This window comes from Fringilla coelebs (assembly GCF_963513975.1).
Source record: "Fringilla coelebs genome assembly, chromosome: 7".
In the NCBI taxonomy this organism is placed as follows: domain Eukaryota; kingdom Metazoa; phylum Chordata; class Aves; order Passeriformes; family Fringillidae; genus Fringilla; species Fringilla coelebs.
Genome location: NC_140035.1, coordinates 36,716,295 through 36,728,941, shown reverse-complemented (window position 1 = coordinate 36,728,941; position 12,647 = coordinate 36,716,295). Strand labels below are relative to the sequence as shown.

The 12,647-nt window shown below is 53.1% G+C and overlaps 1 protein-coding gene across 1 annotated transcript; it reads right to left on the bottom strand.

Annotated features, from left to right (window-relative positions):
• Positions 1–2,465: 2,465 nt before the first annotated feature.
• Positions 2,466–4,381, bottom strand: GBX2 (gastrulation brain homeobox 2). The gene is made up of 2 exons (XM_084209211.1): positions 3,766–4,381; positions 2,466–3,517 (listed from the first exon to the last, which is right to left on the bottom strand). The coding sequence occupies exons 1-2, from the start codon at positions 4,259–4,261 to the stop codon at positions 2,994–2,996; spliced, it is 1,020 nt and encodes a 339-aa protein (XP_084065337.1). The 5' UTR covers positions 4,262–4,381; the 3' UTR covers positions 2,466–2,993.
• Between the last annotated feature and the right edge of the window lie 8,266 nt (positions 4,382–12,647).

The following is a 12,647-nucleotide window of genomic DNA, read 5'->3' as shown; positions in this document are numbered from 1 at the left end:
TTCGGGTTTGCCGCCGCCGCCGCCGCGCTCCCCGAGCACCGCAATTATTTGATCTGCAGATGTAAGAGGAATTTATTGTAACAACAAATATAGTGATGTCAAAGCCCAGCCTTGGATTAAAGCCGGCAGCCAAAGGGGAAGTGTATTAATTTCAAACAGCATCAGAGGCCAGTGCCTATTAGGACGAGCTATTCTTCAGACCCCCCCATCAGAATTAATCATTGGGAGTTAATTTGAAGCTCAGACAAGTTGCTGTTAATTTAGTGCGGGGAGGACGGGATGGAATAAAAAGCTGAGGTGCTGGCCGGGCCTCCTGGGTCTCATTAATCAGCGAGCTGAGACGGCCTGGCTTGATTACAATTTGCAAAAAAATTCATTAGAGCCCGGGCGATTGACAATTTTTCTCTCTGCCTGTGATCTGACTCATTAGGCAGCCAAATGAAAGCCATGATGATGGTGATGATGACAGCTATCAACCCCCTCGCTTGTTTATCTCCTTCTCCTCCGGCCCCCGGCCCGGGGCTTCCCCCTCCGGCCCCGCTCCGGGTTAGGGGGGGCACGGGGGGACCCGATGACTCCCAGTGCCCGGGGCTGGCACCGGGAGGGATCCCCGGCGGGGACGGGGCTGAGCAGCAGCTGCTCCTCCCCAAAATCCCGCACTCGCTGCCCCGGGAGGGGGGTGCACCCTGCTTTGGGGCGCATCCCCCGGTTTGGGGCGCATCCCCCGGTTTGGGGCGCATCCCCCGGTTTGGGGCGCACAGCCGGGCGGGCTGCAGGCTCCGAGCTGGCCGGGCAGCCCCGAGATCCGCCCGGGATCAATCCCAGCAATTCCAGAGATGATTTTTTAGCAGCAGCAGCAGCAGCGCCGGGGGTGGTGCGGGGGGGTTTGTCCCACGCGTGTCCCGCGGCTCCTGGAGTCCCCCCCGCGCGCGGAAGAACACCCCCAAAATCTGATCGTCATTATAATGAATATTGCGGGGTTTTTAAAGCTTTTCAAAGCCGGCTGGAGCTGCGCGTGTTTTCCCGCTGCTCCCCGCGTGTCCGCGGCTGCCCGTGGGGCGATGCTGGCCGGGGCTCTGCTTTTTTGGGGAGCGGCCGGTCCCCCCCCCTCCCGCCCCGAGCACCCCCGGAGCCACGGCCAACCCCCTCGGACCCGAACAAAATCATATTAACAACATTAATTATAATAATTATAATAAATAAGTGATGAAGCGCGAGCGATGTGACGCGGCCAAGCCTGGGAGCCTGTCCCGGGACAGAACGACCCCCTCCCCTCCAGATTGAATTATTTCATTTTAATAGACTCCCCCTCCACCCCCTCCCACCCCGGCGCTCCGTTTTCCTGGGGAAAATTTCATTTTTAATTCCAAATCGTCGCCGCCGATGTCACGGTGGCACCGGCACGGATGGAGCCGGGATGCGGATAATGGGGAGGGGAAAAAAAAGGGATGAAAAGGATGCGGGAAGGGAAGGGGGGGACGCGGGACCCTTCGGCCCCGAGCCCTCCCCGATCCGGCCCCGCCGCAACGAAAACGGGCGCGGGGCGGGGGGCAGCGGCTGCACCCCCCTAAAAAACCCCAAAAACGGGGCTGGAGGAGCCACCGGAGCCCAAACTCCGGGCTGGGGAGGGGGGAGAGGCGGCACCCCCCAAACACGGGGTGGGGGCAGCGGCTGCACCCCCGAGCAGGGGTCAGAGCCAGGGAGGGTGCGGGGGTGCTCTGCCCCCCACCCCGCGGCCATCCCCGATCTGTCACAGCTAAACAGCTTTTTTTTGCTTTTTTCCTTGCAGCTTTCTCATCCCTCAAAATAATAGGGAAAAAAAAAAAGAGAAAGTTTTCCACCCGGCTCCCCCCCACCCCCAGTCCCCGGCAATAAACGTGGCCTCGCAAAAGAAAAAAACAAACAACAAAAACCACAAAAGCAGAAAAACAAAAATACAGGCGAGAGCAGCATCGCTCCGCTCCGGCAGCGCAGGAGGGGAAAGGAAAATCAGCTCAACGCCAAATCCTGGGCAGAACAGCCGGGGGCTGGAGGGCTTTTTTTTGGCTTTTTTTTTTTTTCTTTCAAAGTCTTTTTTGTTTCTTTGTCGGTTTTTATTCACAAGACTTAGTTTGCTTTTAAATTTCATAACTTATAAGGAAAGAAGCTACATTGAAATAAATTAAACACAATAGTGAAGATCGTGCTGGGGGGTTTTTTTCCCTCTTTTTTTTTTTTTTTTTTTTGCCTTTCCCCACCCTCCCTCCCCTTCTCTCCTTGGTAGAATAGGCAAACCAAATCGACAGAAAGCCAGGCAAAAAAAAAAAAAAAAAAAGATTTTAAAAACTCATTCCCCAGTGCCTGCCACTCAGCCATCGGCAATAAAACCAAACAATAAAAAAGGCATGAAATGAAACTCTGAGTTTTCTTTCGGGTTTTTTTTTTTTTGTTCGTCTGTTTGTCCTCTCGTCTTTTTGTTGGTTTGGTTTTTTTTCTTTTTTTTTTTTTTTCCTTTACCTTTCGCCCCCGAATAAGAAAGAAAACCCCAAAGGTGGCAAAAGGCGCGGCGGGTTTGGCCGGGGATGCTCCGGCCGGGGGATGCAGCGCTGGCCCCGCAGCCAAGGGCAGCCTCGCAATAAATATCTCTGTCCATGGGGGAGGGGGTCCGCGTGTCTCTTCCAGCCGGGATAGCCCTGCTCCCAACCCAAACAGTTTCCAAGCCTCTTCCCCTCGCCGTGAGCGGAAAGTTTCGCTTTAAAGTTCGCCCGTCCTGGGGATTCGCCAGGCGCTCACGCGGGGTTCGTTCTTTCCGTGTTGTTTTAGGGTTTTTTTATTTTTGCGGTGCGGTTTTTTTTTTGTTTGTTTGTTATTGTGGTTTGTTTTCTTGTTGGTGGTTTTGTGTTTTTTTTGTTTTTTTGCTTCTCTCGTTTTTGTTTTTATGCGGGTGGGTCGCCTTCAAACCCCGGGTTTGGAAACTTTTCCCGTGAAAAACTGAGCGCGGGAGGAGGGAGAGATCAGGGTCGGGCTTGCTCCAGCTGCTGGTGCTGACTCCTGATCGCGAACCTGCTGACGTGCACCGGGATGGGCACCACGATCTTGGGGTTCCGCGAGGGTTCCCCGGTCTTGGAGTTGGCGTTGCCCGCCTTGACCCGTTTCCATTTGGCCCGCCTGTTCTGGAACCAGATTTTCACCTGCACCTCGCTGAGTTTGAGGGCGTGAGCGATCTGGGACCTCTCGGTCAGGGACAGGTACTTTTTGCAGTGAAATTCCTTCTCCAGCTCCAGCAGCTGCTCGCTGGTGAAGGCTGTTCGCCTCCGCCGGTTTTTGCCCGTGGACGTGGTGCTGCTGGAGTTGGGGGGGTTCTGGGGGCTCTCCTCCAGCGCGTTGCCAGAGTCCTCTTCCTTGTGAGCCGCCTGCCCGGCGATGTTGTCGTCCGAGCTATAATCGAGATCGCTGTCCATGGAGAAACTTTCCTCCTTGCCTTTCGCGTCCTCCTCCGCCTTGGGGTCCTCCTTGCCCTGCCCGCGGAGAGCCCCGGCTGAAAGGGAGCAGAGGCCTCTCGTTAGCATCGCGCACCCTCCGTGCCGGGCCCCCAGCACCCCAAAAACCATGCTTCGACCGCCCTTTTTTTTCTTTTTCCCCCTGTTTTTTTCCTATCTACCGGCGCATCTTTCGCTCGCTCTGACGTTACCGAGAGCTGCCCGAGCGGCGGCGGGAGCTCAGCCCGCCCTGCCGCCCGGTCCCCCCCGGCGCTCCCTCCCTCCCCTCCCTCCCTCCCCCACTCACCGAGGGAAGCCTGGACGGCGTCGGCGGCGGGGAAGGGCAGCAGGGCGCCGTCCTTGCCCAGGAAGGCTTTACCGTCGTCGCCGCCGCCGTCCGGGGGGATGCCCTCGGCTTTCTCGAAGTTCCCCGGCGGCGCGAACTTCCTGGCGGCCTCCTGGTGCTGCGGCGAGGCGGGGAAGGTGCCGGGCAGCGTGGCCATGAGCGTGGAGGTGAGCGCCATGCCCTGGGCCAGGCTGGAGCAGAAGCCGGAGGGCAGGCTGGGCAGCTGGTGGTGGTGCGGGTGCGCGGGGGGCAGCGCGGGCGGCAGCGCGGGCGGCGGCGGCGGCGGCGGCGGCAGCACCACGGGCCGGTAGGGCATGAACATGGGGTAGCCGGTGTACACGAAGTGCCCGGGGGCGGGCGGCGGGGGGCTGCCGATCAGCGAGTCGATGCTGAAGGCCGTGCTGCTTCCCAGCGGGCGCTGCATCATCATCAGCGAGGGCTGGAAAGCCGCGCTCATGCCGGAGCGGCGGCGGGAGCGAGCGGGCGAGCCGGCACCTTCCTCCTCCTCCTCCTGCTGCTGCTCGGCGGCGGCGGCGGCGGCGTCCTGGCAGTGCTGAGCGCGGGGCAGAGCCGGGGCGGAGCGGGGCCGCGGCCCGGCAGCTCCCGCACCTCGGGGCCGCCCCGCCCGCGCTGCGCCCCCGCGGAGCCGCCGCCGCCGCTCTGCCCGCCCGCGCTGCCCCGCGCCCATTCACATTTTGGCCGCCTGGGAACCCGGCCCGCCCCACGTGGCCGCCGCCGCCGCCGCCCATTGGCCGGGAGGGGGAGGGGGCGGGGCTTGGCGGCGAGGCCCCGCCCCGCGGCCCCGCCCCGTTAGCGGCGCCCCGGACGGCGCGGCCCACGCGTGACCGCCCGCGGAACCTGCGCGGGGCCGGCCGGACAGCCGGGGCTGCTCCCGGCCCTGCAGCGCTCCTGCCTCCACAGACCTTCCCCTTTTCCCCCTTTTCCCCTTTTTCCCCCCCCTTTTCCCCTTTTTCCCCTTCTTTTTTCCTTTTTTTCCCTTTTTTTTTGTTTTTCAATTCACGCTCACCCCCTCTTTTCCTCCCCCGTCCTTTTTTATCCCCTTCCCCCCCTTTTTTTTCTCCCTCTCTCTCTCTTTTTTTTTTTTTTTTGAAAAGCCCCCAAATAGGCTCCATGTGGTTCTGGGTAAAGTCAGCCCCTGGCTTGGCTTTGAAATTGCTTCTGCAATTATGTAAAAGAGCCATTCAGCAACACGGCGGAATTAAAAGCGATGGAGGGGCTGCTCCCTTTTCTCCGGCGAGCTTCTCATGTTGGCCGGCTCAAAGCCTTTTCCAACACGACGTCTTTGGCGAGGACAAAAGCTGGAACAAAAAAAAAAAAAAAAAAAAAAGGGGGGGGGGAAGGAAAAAAAAAAAAGCCCCCAAACTTGTAAATTGAACGTCAAGGGAACTTTACACAATTTCAAAGGCCATAAATAATGATAAAGGGACCAGGCGAAGAGGCAAACCCAGGCAATTAATGGAAGTTCCCAAGCAAAGATCAAGTGGTTTGGAAAATAAAATTAAATGCAGGGAAAAAAAAAAAAAAAAAAGAAGAAGAATAAAAGAAGGAGAGGGGAGAAAAAAAAAAAAAGAGAAAGGAGGGGAGTTGCCTGGGGGTGGGTGGGATCCCTCCTGCCTTCGGGAAGTTGGAGATTTCCCGGGACAATGGCGCTGGCTGTGCCCCTGCGCTTGGCTTTGGGGGGTTCTGCGGCCGGAGCCCGCCTCGGAGCGGCTGCGGCCGGGGGGAGCTCCCCAAAACCCCGGGAGCGCCAGGATCCCCCCGCCTGGTAATCTCCTGCTGCCTCGGGAAGCTCCTGCTGCCCCTCCCGTGCGTGCCAGCCAGGGTGGCAGATGTCGCGCAGGACGGTGCCACCCCCGGGGCTCCCTAAAACTCCCCAGGATCACCCCAAACCCAGCCCGTGCGGGATTGGGGTGCCAAGCTCCCTCCCAGCCCCCCTTTCCCGGCAGGTTCCCCCTCCCGGATCCCGGTGCCTGGGGGGCGGGAGCCTCCCCCTGCCCGGCCCGGATATCTGGGTCAGTTTATCCCGGCCACCATCTGAAAACGTTCTCTGCAATTAAAGCAGGGGGGGCGGGTTATTATTCGAAGGTCTCGCCGCGGGTTTTGCTGCATCCGGGCTCAGTTTTTGGGGTGCTGAGCAGGATCCCAGCAGGATTTGGGGGTCTCTTCCTTCGGGGAAGGATTTTCCCCGCAGGGATGGCCGGGGGAGCAGCTGCCGCTGGGGATGGCCGGGGGGGTCGGTGTCATGTGTGCGCACAAACACTTTTGGGGCCCAGCTCCGACTTGAAGGGAGTGGGAAAAGTTGGATTTTCCGGCTCATTTCCATATGTCCTGGCTCCGTCTTGCGGAGGCCACCATATGTGCAGCAGCTCGGGAGCTTGCCCATTTTCCCCGTGGATGATTCGTGGATTCTTCCTCTCCCATTTTTTTTTTCCCCCTCTCGGCGTCCTCCACCCGGCATCGCAGCCCTCTCCTCCCCTCCCTCCCTTTCCACCCAGCTAAAAAAAACCAACCCCAAAACCTGGGAATTCCGGCGGGGGAGCAAAGCCGAGCGAAAAAAAAAAAAAAATCCTTTTTTTTTTTTTCAGGATTGCGGGAAGGGCAGGGATAATTAGGAATGGCAATGTGTACCAACAGCCAGCTCCTGCAGCTGTTTTTATTGTCAGCCCCCTTCAAAATTTGCCCACAAACAAGTGCCTTTGCAGGACGGCAGTATTATTTCGGGCAAGAATGGGCTTTTTGTTCGGCACATAATTAACTGATTTTTTTTTTTTCTTTTTCTCCCGGAGGGGGAAAAAAAATAAAAATACCCAAACCAAAAAAACCCAACCAAACTCGACGATCCCTGATTGTGCCCGGGAGCGGAGCAGGAGCGAGGGGACCCCAGCAGTGCGGAAAGGGGGCGAACCCCAAAGATTTGGTGGCAATGAGCGCTCCAGAGGGTCGGGCTGGGTTGGGGCAGCGCTTTTCCCCCCAGGCCGGGCCGTGGGGAGGGAGCAGCCCCGGCCCAGCTGGAAATGTGGTACCCAAACCCTGCTCCGGGGATGGAGCAGGAGGATTCTGGCAGGGTTTGTCCCCCAAAAAACCTGCCCGGGGAGGAGCGGCGGCGATGTGGGGGCAGCTCGGCGGCGGGCAGGGTTTGTGGGGTGCGTGTGACCCCTCCTGGGGTTTTCACCCCGATCCGAGGCGGGGAGGGGATGCGGTTTGGAGAGAAGGGAGGGCTGGAGCCCCTCCAGGTGGGAATGCCCCAGGCGGGCACAGCATCCCCAGGCGGGCACATCCCGCCTGCCTGGCCAAGGGATCGCTGCCCAGCCTCCCCCGAGCTCCGATTTCCAGCGGCTGATCCTCCCCAAAGCAAAAGCCGGGCTTCCAGAGCCTCTCTCCAGCTCATTCCTGCATTTGCCGGGGAAATTTTAATTGCGTGGGAAACGTCACCAAACTCATCCGAACCACATCACCCTGCGCTGCTTTTAAAGTCTTTTTTAAATATATATATACATTTCTTTTTCCCCCCTAGGAAAGGGAGGTGAGCAAGAGAAGAGACCCTGAGCAGAACGAGCAGAATTCCCCCCAAAAATCAGCGAGCTCTCAGCGCTGCAGGTGCGAGCCGAAGTGAGGGATGCGGCCGCGGCTCGCACTCCTCCTCCCGCGGGGGATGGCGGCAGATCCCGGGGTTATTCCAGAATTTGGGGAGAATTTTGGCAGCTGCCAGCAAGAGGGTGGGAGGGCAGGATTTCAGGAGGGGTGCGCCCCCCGCCCCACGCGTGGAACCCCCTCCTTCCTCCCCCCTCCCCTGCACAGGGGGGGAAAAAAAAAGGCAAAACAAACCCTAAAACAATTCCCAAGCCCCAAAACAATCCCCAACCCCCTCATTCGCCGCTTAATCCCATTAACTCCTTCGCGTGTTCCCCTTTGAACTCCTTCCAGCCCCTCCCGGGGGTTCCCCCACTTCCACTCCACGCTTCTTTTTTTTTTTTCTGTTTTATTTAAATTTTTTTTCCCCTCCCTGCTCCCCCTTCCCTTTTTAACAAAGTTGGAGATGCTCGGGATTTTCGGGTACGGAAAAAAAAAAAAAAAGAGGCTAAAAAAGATCACGGCGCAGGTTAAAAAAAAAAAAAGGGAAAAAAAAGAAATTTGACTTCCATAATCCCGGCTCTTATCCCGAAATTCGTTCGGATCATGGCAAAGAGGCTATTTCTAAAATGATTTTAAATGGATCCACGCTTAAACAAGCGGAGTCCGAGCATTTTAAGAGCCTTACAGGGCACCTTAATCAAACACATCGCCACGGAGAGTTCAGTGCTGGCAAACCCCACGCACCCTCTCGTTCCCGGCTTTTGGTGGGATCGAGTTGAGAAATCTGCCGGGTTTAAAAAAAAAAAAAAAATTAAAAAAAATCCGGAATAAAAGTCTAAAATATTCCCGGGTCAGAGGGGCACCGTCTCATTAAAACCAGCGCGGTCCTGAAACTGCACTGCAGACATTAAAGTGCAGTATTTTTCAATTAGAGCTGACGAATTCAATCAAAATTCCATAGATTAGGATGAAATGAGGCATGGGTCATTTACAGGGGAATTTAATTGCAGAGCCATTAGACAAATAGTATATTTGCCATTCTCACATTATCCATCATTTTAGACATCAATAGAAGGAGCAGCATCTTTGCTAATACAGCAGCACTTCCCAATCTCTGCCTGTAAACACTCCCTGTCCCCATAGCTCCTGATTATATCTGATTTCATTTAAAGCCATGGGGGATTATAAATGTTCCTGCAATCAGGTTCATTAGGACTTCAAAAAAAAAAAGAAAAAAAAAAAAAATCTCATTTCTGATTCGTATCTGCGCTTTGCGGATCACCCGGCGCAGCTTTAAAAAAAAAAAAAAAATTGAAATAGATAAATAAATAAATAAATAGATAGATAAATAAATAAATAAATAAAATCAAACGCTGTTTCATTACCGGGGCCACTTCGGGGTTTGATTATCGCCCCCGTTCAGATGGTGAGAGGCAAACTCGGCTTCCCACCGGGATCACCACCCCCCCTGCATCCCGGGGGGGCACGATCCTGCTCCAGAGGGTGCCCGGGGAGGGAAAAAACCACCAGACGGGACGGCAGAACCTTTTTTTAAAAATGATTTTTTATTATTTTAATTTAATTTTATTTTTATTTTCCGGTGGGAGGGTGCTCATCGCTCCTTAATTCTCCCCAGCTCCTTGCAATCAGAGAGGTGTGTGCAGCAGGGCGGGGAATTCCCATTATTTGGAAATTGTTTTGCAGCTGGACCATCGGTGCTTTAATACCGCAGGGTGGGAAAACGAGCAGGAGCAGCCCAACCACACACACACACACAGAAAAAAAAAAGAAAAAGAAAAAAAAAAATCCTCGAGGAGAGAGGAAGGTCTCTGACATTTTTTGCCTTAATAGCAGCTTAATATTAAACGTCTTTCATAAAACACGCACATCCAGATCTACTTAAAAAGAAGAAAAAAAAAAAAAGAGGAGAGAAAGAAAAAAAGAAGAGAAAAAACACAGAAAGCCTTCATTTCCCCCAAATGTATGGCGTGTGCAGCGCTGTGTTAGCTGCCTCAGTAATTTAATTGGAATGAAACGTGAAAAATGTGTCATTTTTTGAAGAATTTATGCATCGCTTCCTGGAAATCTCATTGTCTTAACTAGCAGCCTACTGTGTTCTGTTTAGCAGGCATAATCGCATTTTTATGTGTCTCCGTATTAGAAGTTAATGTGACCTCCCGTCTTTAGCTGCTGGAAAATAATAATAATAGCCAAAAATATAATAATAATAATAATAATAATAATAATAAAAACCCCCCCAAAAACCGAAAAAACGAGCCTTTCCCCAGAACATCTGCATCAAAACAAGGCGCTGCCAGAAAGGAAAAAAAAATCTAAAAAATCTGTATTTGGGGTATATATAATTTAGGGGATATTTATATACATATATATATATGAAACGCCCGCCAAACTTATCAACCCCAGCCCGGAGCATCATCCCACTCGGATCATCATCATCATCATCAGATTATCATCTTCATCATCATCATCATCATCATCATCATCTTCTCACCCGGAGCATCATCATCACCAGCACCAGCACCACCATCCCGCCCGGAGCATCCTCCCTCCGCCGCGCTCCCCCCGCCGCCGGCAGAACGGCTCGAACCGAAGGGAGAACCTTCCCCCCCCGGCCCAAAGGGCTCGGAGTCCATTTTTTGGAGGTTTTTTTTGCCTTTAAATCTCATTTTTCCGCTGCTTTTGGGGGGGTCCCGGCTGCCCCCGACGGCCGAGCAAAGCGCGCCCCCTGCCGGCCGCGGGGAGCCGCGCACCCTCCCCGCGCCACGCGTGTCCCCTCCTGTCCCCTCCTGTCCCCTCTGTCCCCCCCGTCCCCTCCTATCCCCCCCGTCCCCTCCTGTCCCCTCCTGTCCCCCCCTGTCCCCTCCTGTCCCCTCCTGTCCCCCCCTGTCCCCTCCTGTCCCCTCCTGTCCCCCCCGTCCCCTCCTGTCCCCCCTGTCCCCTCCTGTCCCCTCCTGTCCCCTCCTGTCCCCCCTGTCCCCCCTGTCCCTTCCTGTCCCTCCCTGTCCCCTCTAAGGTGCATTCCCCGCTCCAGCCCTGTAGATTTGGAGTTTTTGGGGATTCGGGGTTTTTGGGGATTCGGGGTTTGGGGTGTCCTGCTGGCACTCTCTGTGTGTCCCCCCCGCACCCGGAGGTAAAAGGTGACGAAGGTGACAAAGGTGAAAGGAGCAGCGACATTGGGCTTGGCTCAGTTCGGAGGAGAGGGATGGCTCAGCCAGGATGGGGTTTGCCCGAATCCCCGAAAATTCCCACCAAAACAAAGCCTGGAACCCAACAGCCACGCAAGGGGCGCGGGGATTCGGGATGGGGCCACCCCGGGAGGGACAAAATGTTGGGGACAAAAGGCGGGGCAGGGCTGGCAGCGCTCGGCGTCACCCACGGAGGGACAGGGAAGCTGTGGGAGCAGCAGGTGGGAGATGGGAGAGGGGAAGAATTGTTGAATTCCTTCTCCTCCTCATCTCCATGCTCCAAGGGCAGCAGCTCTGGGAGCCAGGGAAACAGAGAAAATGAGTTATCCATATATCTAAAAATGGAAATAATTATATATACACACACATATATATACACATATATTTTAAAAAATAATATAAATATATTAAAAATACATATAAATGTAAAATAATTCCTTTTCCTCCACATTTCCATGCTCCAAGGGCAGCAGCTCTGGGAGCCAGGGAGGCAAAGTCCAGCCAAACAGCGAAAATGAGTTATCCATATATATATATATATATATAAAAATTTCATGTATATATATATATATAATCTAGATATAAAATATAAAATATATATCTATAGATAAAAATTATATACATAAAAGAAATATTTAAAGTATATATAAAAATATATATAGATAAAAATTACATATAAAATATAAATAATTATATATAAAATAACATTTCTATATATACTTTATATATGAATAAATATAATTTTTATATATACACATATATTTATATATAAATATTAAATATAAATATATAATTTCAGAAATACATAAATATGAAAATATAAAAAATTATATAAAATATATATATGTATGTGTATGTATCAATATATGTGTATGTATATATATACACAATTATATCGAATATGTATATTTTAAAATATATGTATATATGAATATATATGTGTGTATATATTCACAATTATATGAAATATGTATATTTTTATTTATATGTCTACATCCATATATATGTATATATTTATACAATGATATATAATATGTACATTTATATTAAAAATATAGTACATACAATTTAGTGGGTAGTTTTTTTTGAAAAAAAAAAAAAAAAACAAACCAAGCCCAAGTGTAATTCGGCACTGGAAGGATTTTGGGGAGCACTGTGGCAGGAGGACAGCTGTTCTCCCAAGGGATGCACACCCTTTGGTTCAGCAGGAATTAACCTGGCCAGTAAAGGGTAAATCCTTGCTCCTCCTGCTCCCTTTGGCCAGGTCACTGTGGGAAATAATGAAAACCCAAACTCCACAATTTTGGGTTTTCCAGCCCCTTCCTGTGCCAGCCCGGGGACAGTGACAGCACAAGGAGTATGGGAGGGGCTGGAAGATGCAGGGATCTGTGTCACCCTGCTGCATGGAACAGCCACAGCTTCTAGGTAGTTCCTACATTAAAAAAAAAAAAGAATTTTAGATCTATTTTAGGGTCTTGATTAATGCTGCCAGACTTTGCATCCTGCTGAGGGCTTCTACACAGCACCTCTGCTAGTGCCACTCCCAGGTGAGATTTATCCCAGGGGATTTGATGCTCACCTGGGCTGGTTTGAGTCCCCTGGGCTGGTTGGGGTCCCCTGGGATGGTTTGGGTCCCCATGGATGGTTTAGGTCCCCTGGGATGGTTTGGGTCCCCTGGGCTGGTTTAGATCCCTATGGATGGTTTGGGTCCCCTGGGATGGTTTGGGTCCCCTGGGCTGGTTTGGGTCCCAAGGATGGTTTGAGTCCCCAGGGCTGGTTTGGGTCCCCTGGGATGGTTTGGGTCCCCTGGGATGGTTTGGGTCCCCTGGGATGGTTTGGGTCCCCAGAGCTGGTTTGGGTCCCCTGGGCTGGTTTGGGTCCCCTGGGATGGTTTAGGTCCCCTGGGATGGTTTGGGTCCTCTGGGCTGGTTTGGGTCCTCTGGGCTGGTTTGGGTCCTCTGGGATGGTTTGGGTCCTCTGGGATGGTTTGGGTCCCCATGGATGGTTTCGGTCCCCAGAGCTGGTTTGGATCCCCTGGGCTGG

What these genes read in the sequence shown, in the direction of transcription:
- GBX2 (XM_084209211.1), bottom strand. Translation starts at nt 4,261, where the DNA reads ATGAGCGCGGCTTTCCAGCCCTCGCTGATGATGATGCAGCGCCCGCTG. An exon ending in CGCCGTCCAGGCTTCCCTCG is followed by an intron (nt 3,518 to 3,765) that starts GTGAGTGGGGGA and finishes GCTCCCTTTCAG; the next exon opens with CCGGGGCTCTCCGCGGGCAG.